Below are 16918 nucleotides of genomic sequence, written 5' to 3'. Positions count from 1 at the left end.
ACAGCCATCATAATAACAACCACAGCCATAATGCTATTAACCACAGCCATAATAATAATAACCACAGCCATAATACTATTAACCACAGCCATAATAATAATAACCACAGCCATCATAATAACAACCACAGCCATAATGCTATTAACCACAGCCATAATACTAATAACCACAGCCATAATACTATTAACCACAACCATTATAATAACAACCACAGCCATTATAATAACAACCACAGCCACAATACTAATAACCACAGCCATAATAATAATAACCATAGCCATAATACTAATAACCATAGCCATAATACTAATAACCACAGCCATCATAATAACAACCACAGCCATAATACTAATAACCACAGCCATAATACTAATAACCACAGCCATTATACTAATAACCACAGCCATAATAATAACAGCCACAACTAAAATAATAATAACCATAGCCATAATACTAATAACCACAGCCATTATAATAACAACCACAGCCATAATACTAATAACCACAGCCATAATAATAACAACCACAACCAAAATAATAATAACCATAGCCATAATACTATTAACCACAGCCATTATAATGACAACCACAGCCATAATAATAACCACAGCCATAATAATAACAACCACAGCCATAATACTAATAACCACAGCCATAATAATAACAACCACAGCCATAATACTATTAACCACAACCATTATAATAACAACCACAGCCACAATACTAATAACAACAGCCATAATACTAATAACCACAGCCATAATAATAACAACCACAGCCAAAATAATAATAATAACCATAGCCATAATACTATTAACCACAGCCATTATAATAACAACCACAGCCATAATAATAACAACCACAGCCATAATACTAATAACCACAGCTATAATAATAACAACCACAGCCAAAATAATAACAACCACAGCCAAAATAATAATAATAACCACAGCCATAATACTAATAACCACAGCCATAATAATAACAACCACAGCCATAATACTAATAACCACAGCTATAATAATAACAACCACAGCCATAATACTAACAACCACAGCCATAATAATAACAACCACAGCCATAATAATAACCACAGCCATAATACTAATAACCACAGCCATAATAATAACAACCACAGCCATAATACTAACAACCACAGCCATAATGATAACAACCACAGCCAAAATAACAATAACCACAACCATAATACTATTAACCACAGCCATTATAATAACAACCACAGCCATAATAATAACAACCACAGCCATAATACTAATGACCACAGCCAAAATAATAATAACGACAGCCATAATATTAATAACCACAGCCATAATACTAACCACAGCCATAATAATAATAATAATGACAGCCATAATATTAATAACGACAGCCATAATACTGATAACCACAGCCATAATAATAACAACCACAGCCATAATACTAATGACCACAGCCAAAATAATAATAACGACAGCCATAATACTAATAACCACAGCCATAATAATAACAACCAAAGCCACAATAATAATAACCACAGCCATAATACTAATAACCACAGCCATAATAATAACAATCAAAGCCACAATAATAATAACCACAGCCATAATACTAACCACAGCCATAATAATAATAATAATGACAGCCATAATATTAATAACGACAGCTATAATACTAATAACCACAGCCATAATAATAATAACCACAGCCATAATAATCATCACAACCATAATAATAAAATAATATTTAGTAATCTAAATAACAATAATAATAATAACAACAATAATGTAATGTAAATTCTCACATTAGCACTGGTATTATACACTGTAAAAAGTCACTTTATTTAAAGCACACATCAGCTCTGCACACTTTAAAAACATGACATCAGACATGAGACTAAAAACACCAAACATACAGCTCATAATGTTCATATTATTAGTATTATTATTTTTGTAACAGATACACAGATTTTGGGATTTTCTGAGAGCTCTGTTTTTGTGTTTTGTTAATTTTTTGTTGTTTATTTAATTCCTTTATAATTATTATTATTGTTATTATTAGTTCAAATATTTTTATTTTCATTTTCAAGTTTTTTGTGTCAGAGAACTCTCTTAATAAGACGATGGTGCATCTCAAGGGGCTTCTCCTCAAATCAAATATCAAATAAATGATGTAACAGCAGGACTGAGGTTGCTCACTGTGCCGACTACTAAAATGCACTCATGTTAATATTTTGTTTCTTGCACCTCTTTGTTTTGCACACGTCCTTCTGTCTGTTCTTTGTTGCTCTATGAGGAACGACAGTCATTTACCTTTATGATTACATGCATCTCTGTGGAAATTACAATAAAACTGAACTGAACTGAACTGAATGAACTCAACTGAAATGTGTTTGCACCAATAAAACACTTATCAACTGACATAAAAAGAGACAGAATGTGGGTGAAGTTTTGTTACCTGAACCTGAGGTCCTGTCCGTGACAAAATCTAGTTTTAATATTTTTCAAGTTTTATGCTCCTGTGTTGCATATTCATAACTTTGTTTGTTTAATCAAATTATAACACAGCAAATGTTGGGGGCAGGTAATATTCTAGTGTAGAAAAAGTGAACATAGTGCACAGACAGTGAGAGGAGTGCAATTAATGGGAGCCTAATAGAGTAAACTCAATAATATGATATATAATATACAGTAACTGTAATTAACTGTGACTGAAATTTGAGCCTACGTGAAAAAGCCAATAAACATGGATTCAACAAACTTTATTAGTCAGCACATGAATTACACCAGATACGACCTTTACAATAGTTCAGGCCTTATGTGACACAGAAGGCTAAACAGAAAAGTGTTGGTGACATGTTTTACTTTTGTTATTTTTAAGAGGCGTGAATGGAGAGAAAACACAACTCAACTGTAAATATGTTCAGGATTTGAAAAGAATAACATGATGATATTATATTTTATTATACATTGATTGTTTGCCGTTTCATTCTTTGATCATTGTTGGTGTTGGGTGGGACGGAGTGTGGTAACTAACTTTGTTAAACAGCAGGACAAGTCTTTTCTTCCTGTTATCCTTTGACTCCCTCTTGTCACAGTTATATAACACATAGTGTTATCACTATCACTGTCTCATGGTCTCACTATCACTATATCACTATCACTATCTCACTATTTTACCATCACTATTCCAGTATCACTACAGCACTATTACTATATCACTATATCACTATCAGTAAATCACTGTCACTACATCACTAATACTATTATCATTATTGCTATATCACTATATTGCTATCAGTAAATCACTATCACTATCACTATATTACCACATCACTATCACTATATGACTATCAGTATATCACTACATCACTATCTATCTATAACTATCAGTATCTCACTCTTTCAATATAACTATATCACTGTCACTATCTCACTATCACTCATTATATCACTAGAACTACTTCACTATCAGCATATCACCATGTCACTATCACTATATTACCACATCACTATCACTATATGACTATCAGTATATCACTACATTATAATCTCACTATCTTGCTACATCACTATCTCACTTTAACTATCACTATCTCACTGTTTCAATATCACTTTATCACTGTCACTATCACACTATCTCACTTTAACTATCACTATCTCATTATCACTATATCACAACATCACTATAACTATACCACTATTACTATATCACTATATCACTATATCATTATATTACTACATCACTATCACTATATGGCTATCACTATATCACTACATTACTATCTCACTATCTCACTATCACTATCTCACTATATCACTACATCACTGTCTCACTTTAACTATCACTATCTCACTATTTCAATATCACTATATCACTGTCTCACTATCTCACTTTAACTATCTCACTATTTCACTGTCAGTATATCACTGTCACTATCTCACTATCTCACTTTAACTATCACTATCTCACTATTATTATCTCACTATTTCAATATCAGTATATCACTGTCACTATGTCACTATCTCACTTTAACGATCACTATCTCACTATCACTTTATCACTGTCACTATCTCATCACTATATCACTTAATCGCTATCACTATATCACTATTACTATATCACTATATCACTATATTGCCACATCACTATCATTATATGACTATCACTATATCACTACATTACTATCTCACTATCACTATCTCACCATATCAATGCATCACTATTTCACTTTAACTATCACAGTCACTATCACTATTTCACTATTTCAATATCAGTATATCACTGTCACTATCTCACTATCTCAATATCACTATCTCATTATCACTATATCACTATTACTTTAATCACTATATCACTATCACTATCTCACTACATCACTATCACTGTATCACTATATTGCCACATCACTCATATCATTATATGACTATCACTATATCACTACATTACTATCTCACTATCTCACTACATTGCTGTTTCACTTTAACTATCACTATGTCACTATCACTGTCACTATTTCAATGTCAGAATATCACTGTCACTATCTCATTATCACTATATCATAAGATTACTATCAGTATATCATTATATGTCACTATCACTATGTCACTATGTCACTATCAGTAGATCGCTATGTCACTATCACTATGTCACTATCAGTATATCACCATCACCATCACTATGTCACTATCAGTATATCACTGTCACTATCACTATATCATTATATCACTATCATTAAAAAATTATATCAGTACGTCACTATCACTATATCACCATGCCACTATAAGTATATCACTTTCGCTATATCACTATAACTATTTCGATACATCATTATTACTATGTCAATATCACTATACCATATCAATATCACTATCTCACTATCACTAGCTCACTACATCACTGTCACTATATCACTATCATTAACTCAGTATGTCACTATCATTATTTCATTATATCGCCATATCACTGTCATTGTATTACCATATCACTATCACCCTATCACACTATCACTATCTCATTATATCACTATATCACTACATCAGTATATCACCATATCAGTATATCAATACATCACTATCACTATCTCACTATCACTATATCAATAAATCACTATCATTATATCACTATATCACTATCACTATATCACCATACCACTGTATCACTATCACCATATCACCATCACTATCACTGTCATTACATCACAATCTCTTTATCACTGTCATTATGTCACTATCACTATATTACTATATCACTGTCATTATCACTATATCACTAGATCACTATGTCATTATCATTATGTCATTATATCACTATCACTATCAGTTTATCACTATCTCACTATCACTGTCACTATATCGCTGTCACTATCAGTATATCACGAAGTCACTATCACTATTTCACTATCAGTATATCACTGTCACTATCACTATGTCACAACCAGTATATCACTATGTCACTATCACTATGTCACTATCAGTATATCACTGTCACTATCACTATCACTGTATCACTATATTACTATCACTATCATTATATCACTATATCACTAAGCCCCTGTCCAGACTCGTCTTTATAATATAAAACTAAGACATGAAATATTATTACTAAATGATCCTTCTCTTATCTATCTTATTCAGATTAAAAGCCTATGATGTTTCAGAAATGTTTTAATCCAGATGTTTCAGAACTGTTTTAATCCAGATGTTTCAGAAATGTTTTCATCCAGATGTTTCAGAACTGTTTTCATCCAGATGTTGCAGAGATGTTTTCATCCAGATGTTTCAGAAATGTTTTCATCCAGATGTTGCAGAGATGTTTTCATCCAGATGTTTCAGAAATGTTTTCATACAGATGTTGCAGAGAGCCTCTGAAGATTGTGGGAAACCTTAAGAACAGCAGGAAGCTCTAGAATTTAACAACAAGAGAGACACAGACTGATGTTACACGTGTTCAGCTGTCCGCATACTTTTGGCCAAGTGGGTACAACTGATACTGATTAAAGAGGGCGGGAGGGAGAGTAGCCCCGCCCTCCTGGACGCACCGGGAGCGGAGCCGGTAACCTCACCAAACACTCCTCCTCCTGCAGCTCAGTTCTTTCTTCTTTGTCTGTTTTTCTGTCCGGTGAGCTCGGTTTAGCCCGGTTCAGCTCGGTTCAGCTCGGTTTAGCCCGGTTCAGCTCGGTTCAGCCCGGTTCAGCTGGGTTCGGTGTGCAGCGGCGGAGGACAGAGCAGTGAGTCCAGCGGCAGAGAGCAGGGAGCCGGGGAGCCGGAGAGCAGGGACCGGGTCCTGCTGCGGAGCTGCTGCCCAGTGATACTCAGCGAGAGAGCGGCGGGGAGGTGCGGGGAGGTGCGGGGCTGCTGCTCGGTGATATCAGAGTGAGCAGCGGACTCTGGAAGTGAGCCGCAGTTACATAAAGAGGACGTAAACCCTGAGTGAGAGCTCCGGGACACTTCTGCTGGAGTGAGTTGAGTTTGCAGAAGGACGCACATGGACGCAGCTGTCGGTCTTCTGCTCCGGTTCTGCTCCGGTTCTGTTGCGGTTCTGCTCCGGTTCTGATTTTTCTGTGATGGAGTGAAAATGAAACTTCGGGACAGTTTTTCCTGCTGGAGGCGGATTTGGACGACTTTAATGGTTTTTGAGGAGAAACCGTCGCGGTGAAGCTTTTCCCTTCTCACACATGAAGAGCTTCAAGCGACCGAGCAGCTGAAGAAAATGGATTATTATCACTCTGCCTGCGGGGAAATAATCAATAATCAATAATAATTCGACCATATGAAGCTCATAATCGATGAATATTGACCATCTTCGGATCCAAACTGAATAGCTGTCATACTTCCGTCCATGTGCTGAACCAGCAGCTGTTGTCGGAGAGTTTGATGAGTTTGTTCTGCGGGTCTCCTTCCTGCGGGTCTCCTTCCTGCGGGTCTCCTCACGCTCACAGCTCCACACAACAGACTCGGATGGCCGCCGGGACGCAGCGCACCGCGCCGCCGCACATGGAGCGCTCCGGGCGGCCGCGGCTGCTGCTGCTGCTCGGCCTGCTGCTCCGCCTCTGCTCCGCGGTCACCGACGACCGCCTCATCTCCGACCGGTACGCGGTCTACTGGAACAGCTCCAACCCCAGGTAAGACCCGGACCCGATCCGGGTCAGAGAGGCTGGAGGCGGGGAGGGCGCGTTCAGCTGTAACATCAGCACAAACATCTGGAATAAACGTCTAAAGGAGCTTTAATCCAGCTGCGGAGGATGTTCTTTAAACTTTAATATCATCAGGACACAAACCAGAAATTAAATGTTAAAAACTTTAATCACGTTCAAATATATTTAATAGGCTATAGGAGACGTTTCAGGGAGTTTTGAAGTGAATTTCAGCAGTTTTCTTTCCAAAACCCTGCAAACGGAAACATATTTAAGTGACATAAAAGCAGAGAAAAGTGTCAAATGAAGTTAATTTTATTTATTCAAACTAAAATTACATATTTGTTTTTGCAGTCTGTCCAGCGGAGGACAGCAGCTGCATGCAGAGGCTTCATTCAGATAAAGAAAAACAGAAAATTGAGGAATTCCTCCTCCAGGATGAACAGAAATGTAAAAGACGATCAGCAGAAACAGAAGAGATGAAAGATGTTTCTGATGTGAGATTAAAATACAGATAATATTCAGAGTTACAGCAGCTTCATGTGAAGCGTCTCTTACAGCAAATTAACTTCCATCATCCACAGAAACCATAAAAACTGAAGGAAAACGTCTCATTATTAACTTCAGACTTTAACACAGATCTGAGTCAGATGTTATTGAAATGACACTTACAGTCTGTTGTTTGGTCTCATATTGACTCTGTGATTTCAGTCTGTATTGTTTTTACACTCTGTGGCGGCAGACTGGTCCATCTGCACGGCCCCTCACTAAATAAAATACAAACATATTAAAATTAAGTTTAAGAGTGTAAAAGTGATCTGTCCAGTTTTTACCAAACAGGTCTAATAATATAAATACTAATAATGATTATATATAATTTTTATTATTTCTGAGTAAATTAATTATATTTTTTCTGTAAAAAGTGTAAAATGAAGCCACATGTGAGACACAGACACTCACACTCACACTCACACACACACACACACACACACACACACACACACAACCGTCTGCAGACACATAAATGACCATAAACAGGTGAAACAGTCAGTGGACTGTAAACAGGGTAAATATTATACAGTTAAATAACATGATGTGACTTTATATGCGTACTGTATAATGTGTGGTTATGTATAGTATACATAGTACAGTATATTAGTAGAGTATATACAGTAGAGTATATATAATACAGTATACATAATACAGTATATTAGTAGAGTATATATAGTAGAGTATATACAGTACAGTATATATAGTAGAGTATATACAGTAGAGTATATATAGTAGAGTATATACAGTACAGTATATATAGTACAGTATATAAGTAGAGTATATATAATACAGTATATATAGTAGAGTATATACAGTAGAGTATATATAGTAGAGTATATACAGTAGAATATATATAATACAGTATATATAGTAGAGTATATAAGTAGAGTATATATAATACAGTATATATAGTACAGTATATAAGTAGAGTATAAATAATACAGTATATATAGTAGAGTATATACAGTAGAGTATATATAGTACAGTATATACAGTAGAGTATATATAGTACAGTATATACAGTACAGTATATATAGTACAGTATATAAGTAGAGTATATATAATACAGTATATATAGTAGAGTATATACAGTAGAGTATGTATATAATACAGTATATATAGCAGAGTATATACAGTAGAGTATATACAGTAGAGTGTATACAGTAGAGTTTATACAGTAGAGTTTATAGGTAGAGTGTATACAGTAGAGTATATACAGTAGAGTATGTACAGTAGATTGTATACAGTAGAGTATGTATAGTAGAGTTTATACGGTAGAGTATATACAGTAGAGTGTATACAGTAGAGTGTATACAGTAGAGTGTATACGGTAGAGTTTATATGGTAGAGTGTATACGGTAGAGTTTATATGGTAGAGTGTATACGGTGGAGTTTATATGGTAGAGTTTATACGGTGGAGTGTATACGGTAGAGTTTGTACGGTAGGGTGTATATGGTAGAGTTTATACGGTAGAGTGTATATGGTAGAGTTTATACGGTAGAGTATATACGGTAGAGTGTATATGGTAGAGTTTATACGGTGGAGTGTATATGGTAGAGTTTATACGGTAGAGTGTATATGGTAGAGTTTATACGGTAGAGTGTATATGGTAGAGTTTATACGGTAGAGTATATACGGTAGAGTGTATATGGTAGAGTTTATACGGTAGAGTATATACGGTAGAGTGTATATGGTAGAGTTTATACGGTAGAGTATATACGGTAGAGTGTATATGGTAGAGTTTATACGGTAGAGTATATACGGTAGAGTGTATATGGTAGAGTATATACGGTAGAGTGTATACGGTAGAGTGTATATCGTAGAGTTTATACGGTAGAGTATATACGGTAGAGTGTATACGGTAGAGTGTATATGGTAGAGTGTATACGGTAGAGTGTATATCGTAGAGTTTATACGGTAGAGTATATACGGTAGAGTGTATACGGTAGAGTGTATATCGTAGAGTTTATACGGTACAGTATATACGGTAGAGTGTATACGGTAGAGTGTATATCGTAGAGTTTATACGGTAGAGTATATACGGTAGAGTGTATACGGTAGAGTGTATATGGTAGAGTTTATTCAGTAGAGTTTATATGGTAGAGTTTATACAGTAGAGTATATATGGTAGAGTGTATACGGTAGAGTTTATATGGTAGAGTTTATACGGTAGAGTTTATATGGTAGAGTTTATACGGTAGAGTATATATGGTAGAGTGTATACGGTAGAGGTTATTCAGTAGAGTTTATACGGTAGAGTATATACAGCCTGTTCGCATAGACAGTAGAGTTTATATGGTAGAGTTTATACGGTAGAGTTTATATGGTAGAGTTTATACAATAGAGTTTGTATGGTAGAGTGTATACAGTAGAATTTATACAGTAGAGTACATACAGTAGAGTATATACAGCCTGTTCGCATAGACAGTAGAGTGTATATGGTAGAGTTTATACGGTAGAGTTTATATGGTAGAGTTTATACGGTAGAGTTTATATGGTAGAGTTTATACGGTAGAGTACATACAGTAGAGTTTATACAGTGGAATATATACAGTAGTGTTTATACAGTAGAGTATATACATTAGAGTATATACAGTAGAGTTTATACAGTAGAGTTTATACATTAGAGTATATACAGTAGAGTTTATACAGTAGAGTTTATACAGTTGAGTATATACAGCCTGTTCACATATACAGTATACAAACCATCACAGAGCAGAAACTGGATCCAATTTTAGAAATAAAGTCAAGGATTTTAATTATTAATATGATGAAATTAATATTGATAAATTTTCCGTTAGTCAAATAATTGATTGCTGATGTTAATAATGTTGTGAACATCCTCCGGAGAGAAAAAACGCGACCTCACCTGAATATTTCATTCATTTATATAAAAATCTAAAGGTTTCAGCTGCCCGCGACCTCCCCTCCCTCCCGCTGCTCTGACCTTTGACCTCTGCTGGCACCAGCATGTCAGTCCTCGCAGTGTCTTCTTCTCTTCGTGCCTGGCAGCAGAGAGTTAACAGCGCACTGTTCTGTCCTCTGATTAGTTGGTTGGTTTCTGAGTGGTCCAATAGGAGCCTGCGGTGTTGTCAGTTCATGGTGACGCTGGCGAAAGAGACGGAGAAGATACGAGATGAAGTTCATAAAGTTAAACAAACCTCATACTGTGTGTGTGTGTGTGTGAGTGTGTGTGTGAGTGTGTGTGTGAGTGTGTGTGTGTGTGTGTGTGTGTGTGTGTGTGTGTGTGTGTGTGTGAGTGTGTGTGTGTGTGAGAGAGTGTGTGTGTGTGTGTGTGAGAGTGTGTGTGTGTGTGTGTGTGTGTGTGTGTGTGTGTGTGTGTGTGAGTGCGTTTGTGATCTTGTAATATTTCTATAATAATATTTCTGTAATTTTCGAAGTCTGGTTCGTTTTCATCGACGGCTCACACGTTAAAATAAATTAAAATTAAGGTCTTATTTATATTAATTTCTGCAATGATGAGTTCTTAATGTTTTTAATCAGGTTTTCTCTCAGAGGCTGAAATCTGTTTCCAAGAAGAAATATTCATAATCAGACAGGAAGCAGCGAACAGAAACGCAGACGAGCAGGAATAAAAACAGTCTGAACAGATTAGTCCATAAACTGAAAATTAATCTGCAACTATTTTAGTAATCGATTCAGAGTTTTAGTCATTTTAAAAGCAAAAAAACAAAAAAATCTGTTGTTGCAGCTTCTTAAATATGAAGATTTGCTGCTTCTGTTTCATTCGTGATGTAAAATGATGTGAAAACGTCTCTGAGCTGAGAAACACTCATCAACATTTTTCAAATTATAAAATATTATTATAATTATGATAAAATAATCCTTATTTGCAGCTCTGATCACATCTTCAGTTTCATGATGTTCAGCTCCATCTGCTGCGGAAGCTCATGTGATCCGATCGAAAGCTCCAGAACAGTCGTGTGGAGACTGTTAAATGTGAATATTTCCTGGTTTCTTTATTCAGTAAATTGAAGATCTGTGTGTTGTGGACAAAACAAGACATTTGAAGACGTCGTATCTGGGAAACACTGATCAATATTTTTCACCATTTTATGGACCAAACAACTTAAAAATAATTGCCAGATTAATTGATAATGAAACTAATCATTAGTTGCAGCTCATATTTACTCACTTTGACATTTATCTGGAGTGTTCAGTCAACTTCAGCTTGTTTGAGTTGGTTTTACGTGAATCAGTTTGACCTTTGACCTGCAGTAGAGTGAATATCTGTCTATCTATATATACTTCATAATATATATTTTATGAGTTCTGCAGTATTGGTGGACTTTTAGCTACATGTGATAATAATAATCAATAGTCACATCAGAAATCAGAAATCAAATTGAAAACAGATTTGCAGCCAAAATTTCAGACCTGCAAGAATCCAAGTAGATTATCTTCATTAACAATCAATCTGGCGATTATTTTCTCCATTAATCAATTAGTTGTTTGGTCCATAAACTTCATTTATATATATATATGTATATATATATATATATATATATACTGTTATATACCGTCATATACTGTTATATACCATTATATACTGTTATATACTGTTATATACCATTATATACTGTTATATACTGTTATTTACCGTTATATACTGTTACTGTTATATACAGTTACTGTTATATACAGTTATATACAGTTACTGTTATATACAGTTATATACAGTTACTGTTATATACAGTTATATACTGTTACTGTTATATACAGTTACTGTTATATACAGTTATATACTGTTACTGTTATATACAGTTACTGTTATATACAGTTATATACAGTTACTGTTATATACAGTTATATACAGTTACTGTTATATACTGTTATATACCGTTATATACTGTTACTGTTATATACAGTTACTGTTATATACAGTTATATACAGTTACTGTTATATACAGTTATATACAGTTACTGTTATATACTGTTATATACCGTTATATACTGTTACTGTTATATACAGTTATATACAGTTACTGTTATATACAGTTATATACAGTTACTGTTATATACAGTTATATATTGTTACTGTTATATACAGTTACTGTTATATACAGTTACTGTTATATACAGTTATATACAGTTATATACTGTTACTGTTATATACAGTTATATACAGTTATATACAGTTACTGTTATATACAGTTATATACAGTTATATACTGTTACTGTTATATACAGTTATATACTGTTACTGTTATATACAGTTATATACAGTTATATACTGTTACTGTTATATACAGTTATATACAGTTATATACAGTTACTGTTATATACAGTTATATACAGTTACTGTTATATACAGTTATATACAGTTATATACAGTTACTGTTATATACAGTTATATACAGTTATATACAGTTACTGTTATATACAGTTATATACAGTTACTGTTATATACAGTTATATACAGTTATATACAGTTACTGTTATATACAGTTATATACAGTTATATACTGTTACTGTTATATACAGTTATATACAGTTACTGTTATATACAGTTATATACTGTTACTGTTATATACAGTTATATACAGTTATATGCAGTTATACATCATTATATACTGTTATATACTGTTATAAACAGTTATATACTGTTACTGTTATATACTGTTATATACTGTTATATACAGTTATATACTGTTATATACAGTTATATACTGTTATATACTGTTATATACAGTTATATACTGTTATATACTGTTATATACAGTTATATACTGTTATATACTGTTATATACAGTTAGTTATATACAGTTATATACAGTTATATACTGTTATATACTGTTATATACTGTTATATACAGTTATATACTGTTATATACTGTTATATACAGTTAGTTATATACAGTTATATACAGTTATATACTGTTATATACTGTTATATACTGTTATATACAGTTATATACTGTTATATACTGTTATATACAGTTAGTTATATACAGTTATATACAGTTATATACTGTTATATACTGTTATATACAGTTATATACTGTTATATACTGTTATATACTGTTATATACAGTTATATACTGTTATATACTGTTATATACTGTTATATACTGTCATATACAGTTAGTTATATACAGTTATATACAGTTATATACAGTTATATACTGTTATATACTGTTATATACTGTCATATACTGTTATATACTGTTATATACTGTTATATACTGTTATATACTGTTATATACAGTTATATACTGTTATATACTGTTATATACTGTTATATACTGTCATATACAGTTAGTTATATACAGTTATATACAGTTATATACTGTTATATACTGTTATATACAGTTATATACTGTTATATACTGTTATATACTGTTATATACAGTTATATACTGTTATATACTGTTATATACTGTTATATACTGTTATATACTGTCATATACAGTTAGTTATATACAGTTATATACTGTTATATACAGTTATATACAGTTATATACAGTTATATACTGTTATATACTGTTATATACTGTTATATACTGTCATATACAGTTAGTTATATACAGTTATATACTGTTATATACAGTTATATACAGTTATATACTGTTATATACTGTTATATACAGTTATATACAGTTATATACTGTTATATACTGTTATATACAGTTATATACAGTTATATACTGTTATATACTGTTATATACTGTTATATACTGTTATATACTGTCATATACAGTTAGTTATATACAGTTATATACTGTTATATACAGTTATATACAGTTATATACAGTTATATACTGTTATATACAGTTATATACTGTTATATACTGTTATATACTGTTATATACTGTTATATACTGTTATATACAGTTATATACAGTTATATACAGTTATATACAGTTATATACTGTTATATACTGTTATATACAGTTATATACAGTTATATACTGTTATATACTGTTATATACAGTTATATACAGTTATATACTGTTATATACTGTTATATACTGTTATATACTGTTATATACTGTCATATACAGTTAGTTATATACAGTTATATACTGTTATATACAGTTATATACAGTTATATACAGTTATATACTGTTATATACAGTTATATACTGTTATATACTGTTATATACTGTTATATACTGTTATATAGAGACTAAAGAAACCAGGAAATATTCACATTTAAGAAGCTTCTTAAAAAATGACTCAAAACAATTAATCAGTTGTCAGAATAGTTGTTGTTTAAAATTCTGTCGATTGATTCATCAACTAATCTTTGCAGTTATAAATCCATGTGATGGTCAGATAGCCAGATAATTGATTATCGATCATTCAGACGATCAAACTGATCGATTCAGCCTGAATGTAAAATGAGTTAGAAAGCAACTAAACCAAGTTTATAATCACATCGACGCTGATTTAGTGAGTTTGTTTGGAAAAAGAAAAGTTTTGTTTTACAGAAATGATTCTTCATAAATGATCAATCAATCAATAACTGCAGCTGTTTCTCTCTATTTCCTTCCTGTTAAAGGTTTGGTTGTAAATGATCCTCAGGCTAGTTTGTATCAGTCGATCAACAGAAAATCAATCATTTGATTGACTTTTCAAAACGCAGCGACTTCAGTTTTTCTCTCTTTTATGACTTTATGAGCTGAAAATGTCACCTCAAGCTCAGAGACGTTATTCACTATTTTCAAGCCTTTTACAGACAAAACGATGGATTAATAGAGAAAAGAATCAGCTGATTAATGGATAATGAAAATAATGATTAGTTGCAGCAAATATCTGAGTTCATGATGTGAAAATGTTTGAGATGAGAAACTAAAAATCTGAAAATGATAAAATTTCAGTGAAATATATCCGTTATAATTTCATAGAGTCCAACTTGCTCATTTTGTCTGATCAACAGACCAAAACTCATAAATATGCAGTTTATTATCATGTTTGACACAGAAAAGCTTCAAATCTCCACATTTGAGAACCTGCAAGATTTTGGCATTTTAATAATAATAATAATAATGATAATAATAAATATTGAATAAATATTGAGGCTTCGCTGTGACCTCAGAAGACCTCTTTTACTTTTTACTACAAGCAGTTTTCTGATTTCTTTGACTGGTTTTCTTTAGATTTTTAGGAATCTGATAGTATTTTTATATTTTGCAACATTCCTTTAATATTCCTGCAACATTTCTGCAACATTCCTGTAATATTCCAGGAATATTACAGGAATATTCCAGGAATATTCCTCCAACATTCCTGTAATATTCCTGTAATATTCCTGCAACATTCCTGCAACATTCCTTTAATATTCCTGTAATATTCCTGCAACATTCCTGCAACATTCCTGCAACATTCCTTTAATATTCCTTTAATATTCCTGTAATATTCCTTTAATATTCCTCCAACATTCCTGTAATATTCCTTTAATATTCCTTTAATATTCCTGTAATATTCCTGTAATATTCCTCCAACATTCCTGTAATATTCCCTTACTATTCCTGCAACATTCCTTTAATATTCCTCAAACATTCCTGTAATATTCCTTTAATATTCCTGCAACATTCCTCCAACATTCCTGTAATATTCCTGTAATATTCCTCAAACATTCCTGTAATATTCCTTTAATATTCCTGCAACATTCCTGTAATATTCCTCAAACATTCCTGTAATATTCCTTTAATATTCCTGTAATATTCATTTAATATTCCTGCAAAATTCCTGTAATATTCATTTAATATTCCTGTAATATTCCTGTAATATTCATTTAATATTCCTGCAACATTCCTGTAATATTCCTTTAATATTCCTGTAATATTCCTTTAATATTCCTGCAACATTCATTTAATATTCCTGCAAAATTCCTGTAATATTCATTTAATATTCCTGTAATATTCCTGTAATATTCATTTAATATTCCTGCAACATTCCTGTAATATTCCTTTAATATTCCTGTAATATTCATTTAATATTCCTGTAATATTCCCGTAATATTCCTGTAATATTCATTTAATATTCCTTTACTATTCCTGCAACATTCCTGTAATATTCCTGTAATATTCATTTAATATTCCTGCAACATTCCTGTAATATTCCTTTAATATTCCTTTAATATTCCAGCAACATTCCTGTAATATTCCTGTAATATTCCTTTAATATTCCTTTAACATTCCTGTAATATTCCTTTAATATTCCTTTAACATTCCTGTAATATTCATTTAATATTCCTGTAATATTCC

The 16918-nt window shown here is 32.5% G+C and overlaps 1 protein-coding gene across 1 annotated transcript in view; it reads left to right on the top strand.

The window, feature by feature from the left end:
- The first annotated feature begins 5489 nt into the window (after window positions 1-5489).
- The window catches only part of LOC122989626 (ephrin-A2-like), a 100756-nt gene continuing 89327 nt past the window's right edge, over window positions 5490-16918 (top strand). Inside the window, exon 1 of the mRNA XM_044362632.1 lies at window positions 5490-7120. Within this exon, the coding sequence (XP_044218567.1) occupies window positions 6873-7120 (248 nt within the window). The 5' untranslated portion in view covers window positions 5490-6872. The remainder of the gene's footprint in view (window positions 7121-16918) is intronic.

The sequence above is a fragment of the Thunnus albacares genome, chromosome 9 (assembly GCF_914725855.1).
Source record: "Thunnus albacares chromosome 9, fThuAlb1.1, whole genome shotgun sequence".
Lineage (NCBI taxonomy): Eukaryota > Metazoa > Chordata > Actinopteri > Scombriformes > Scombridae > Thunnus > Thunnus albacares.
The sequence above is the reverse complement of the archived record's forward strand: the minus strand, read 5'-3'. Positions and strand labels throughout refer to the sequence as shown.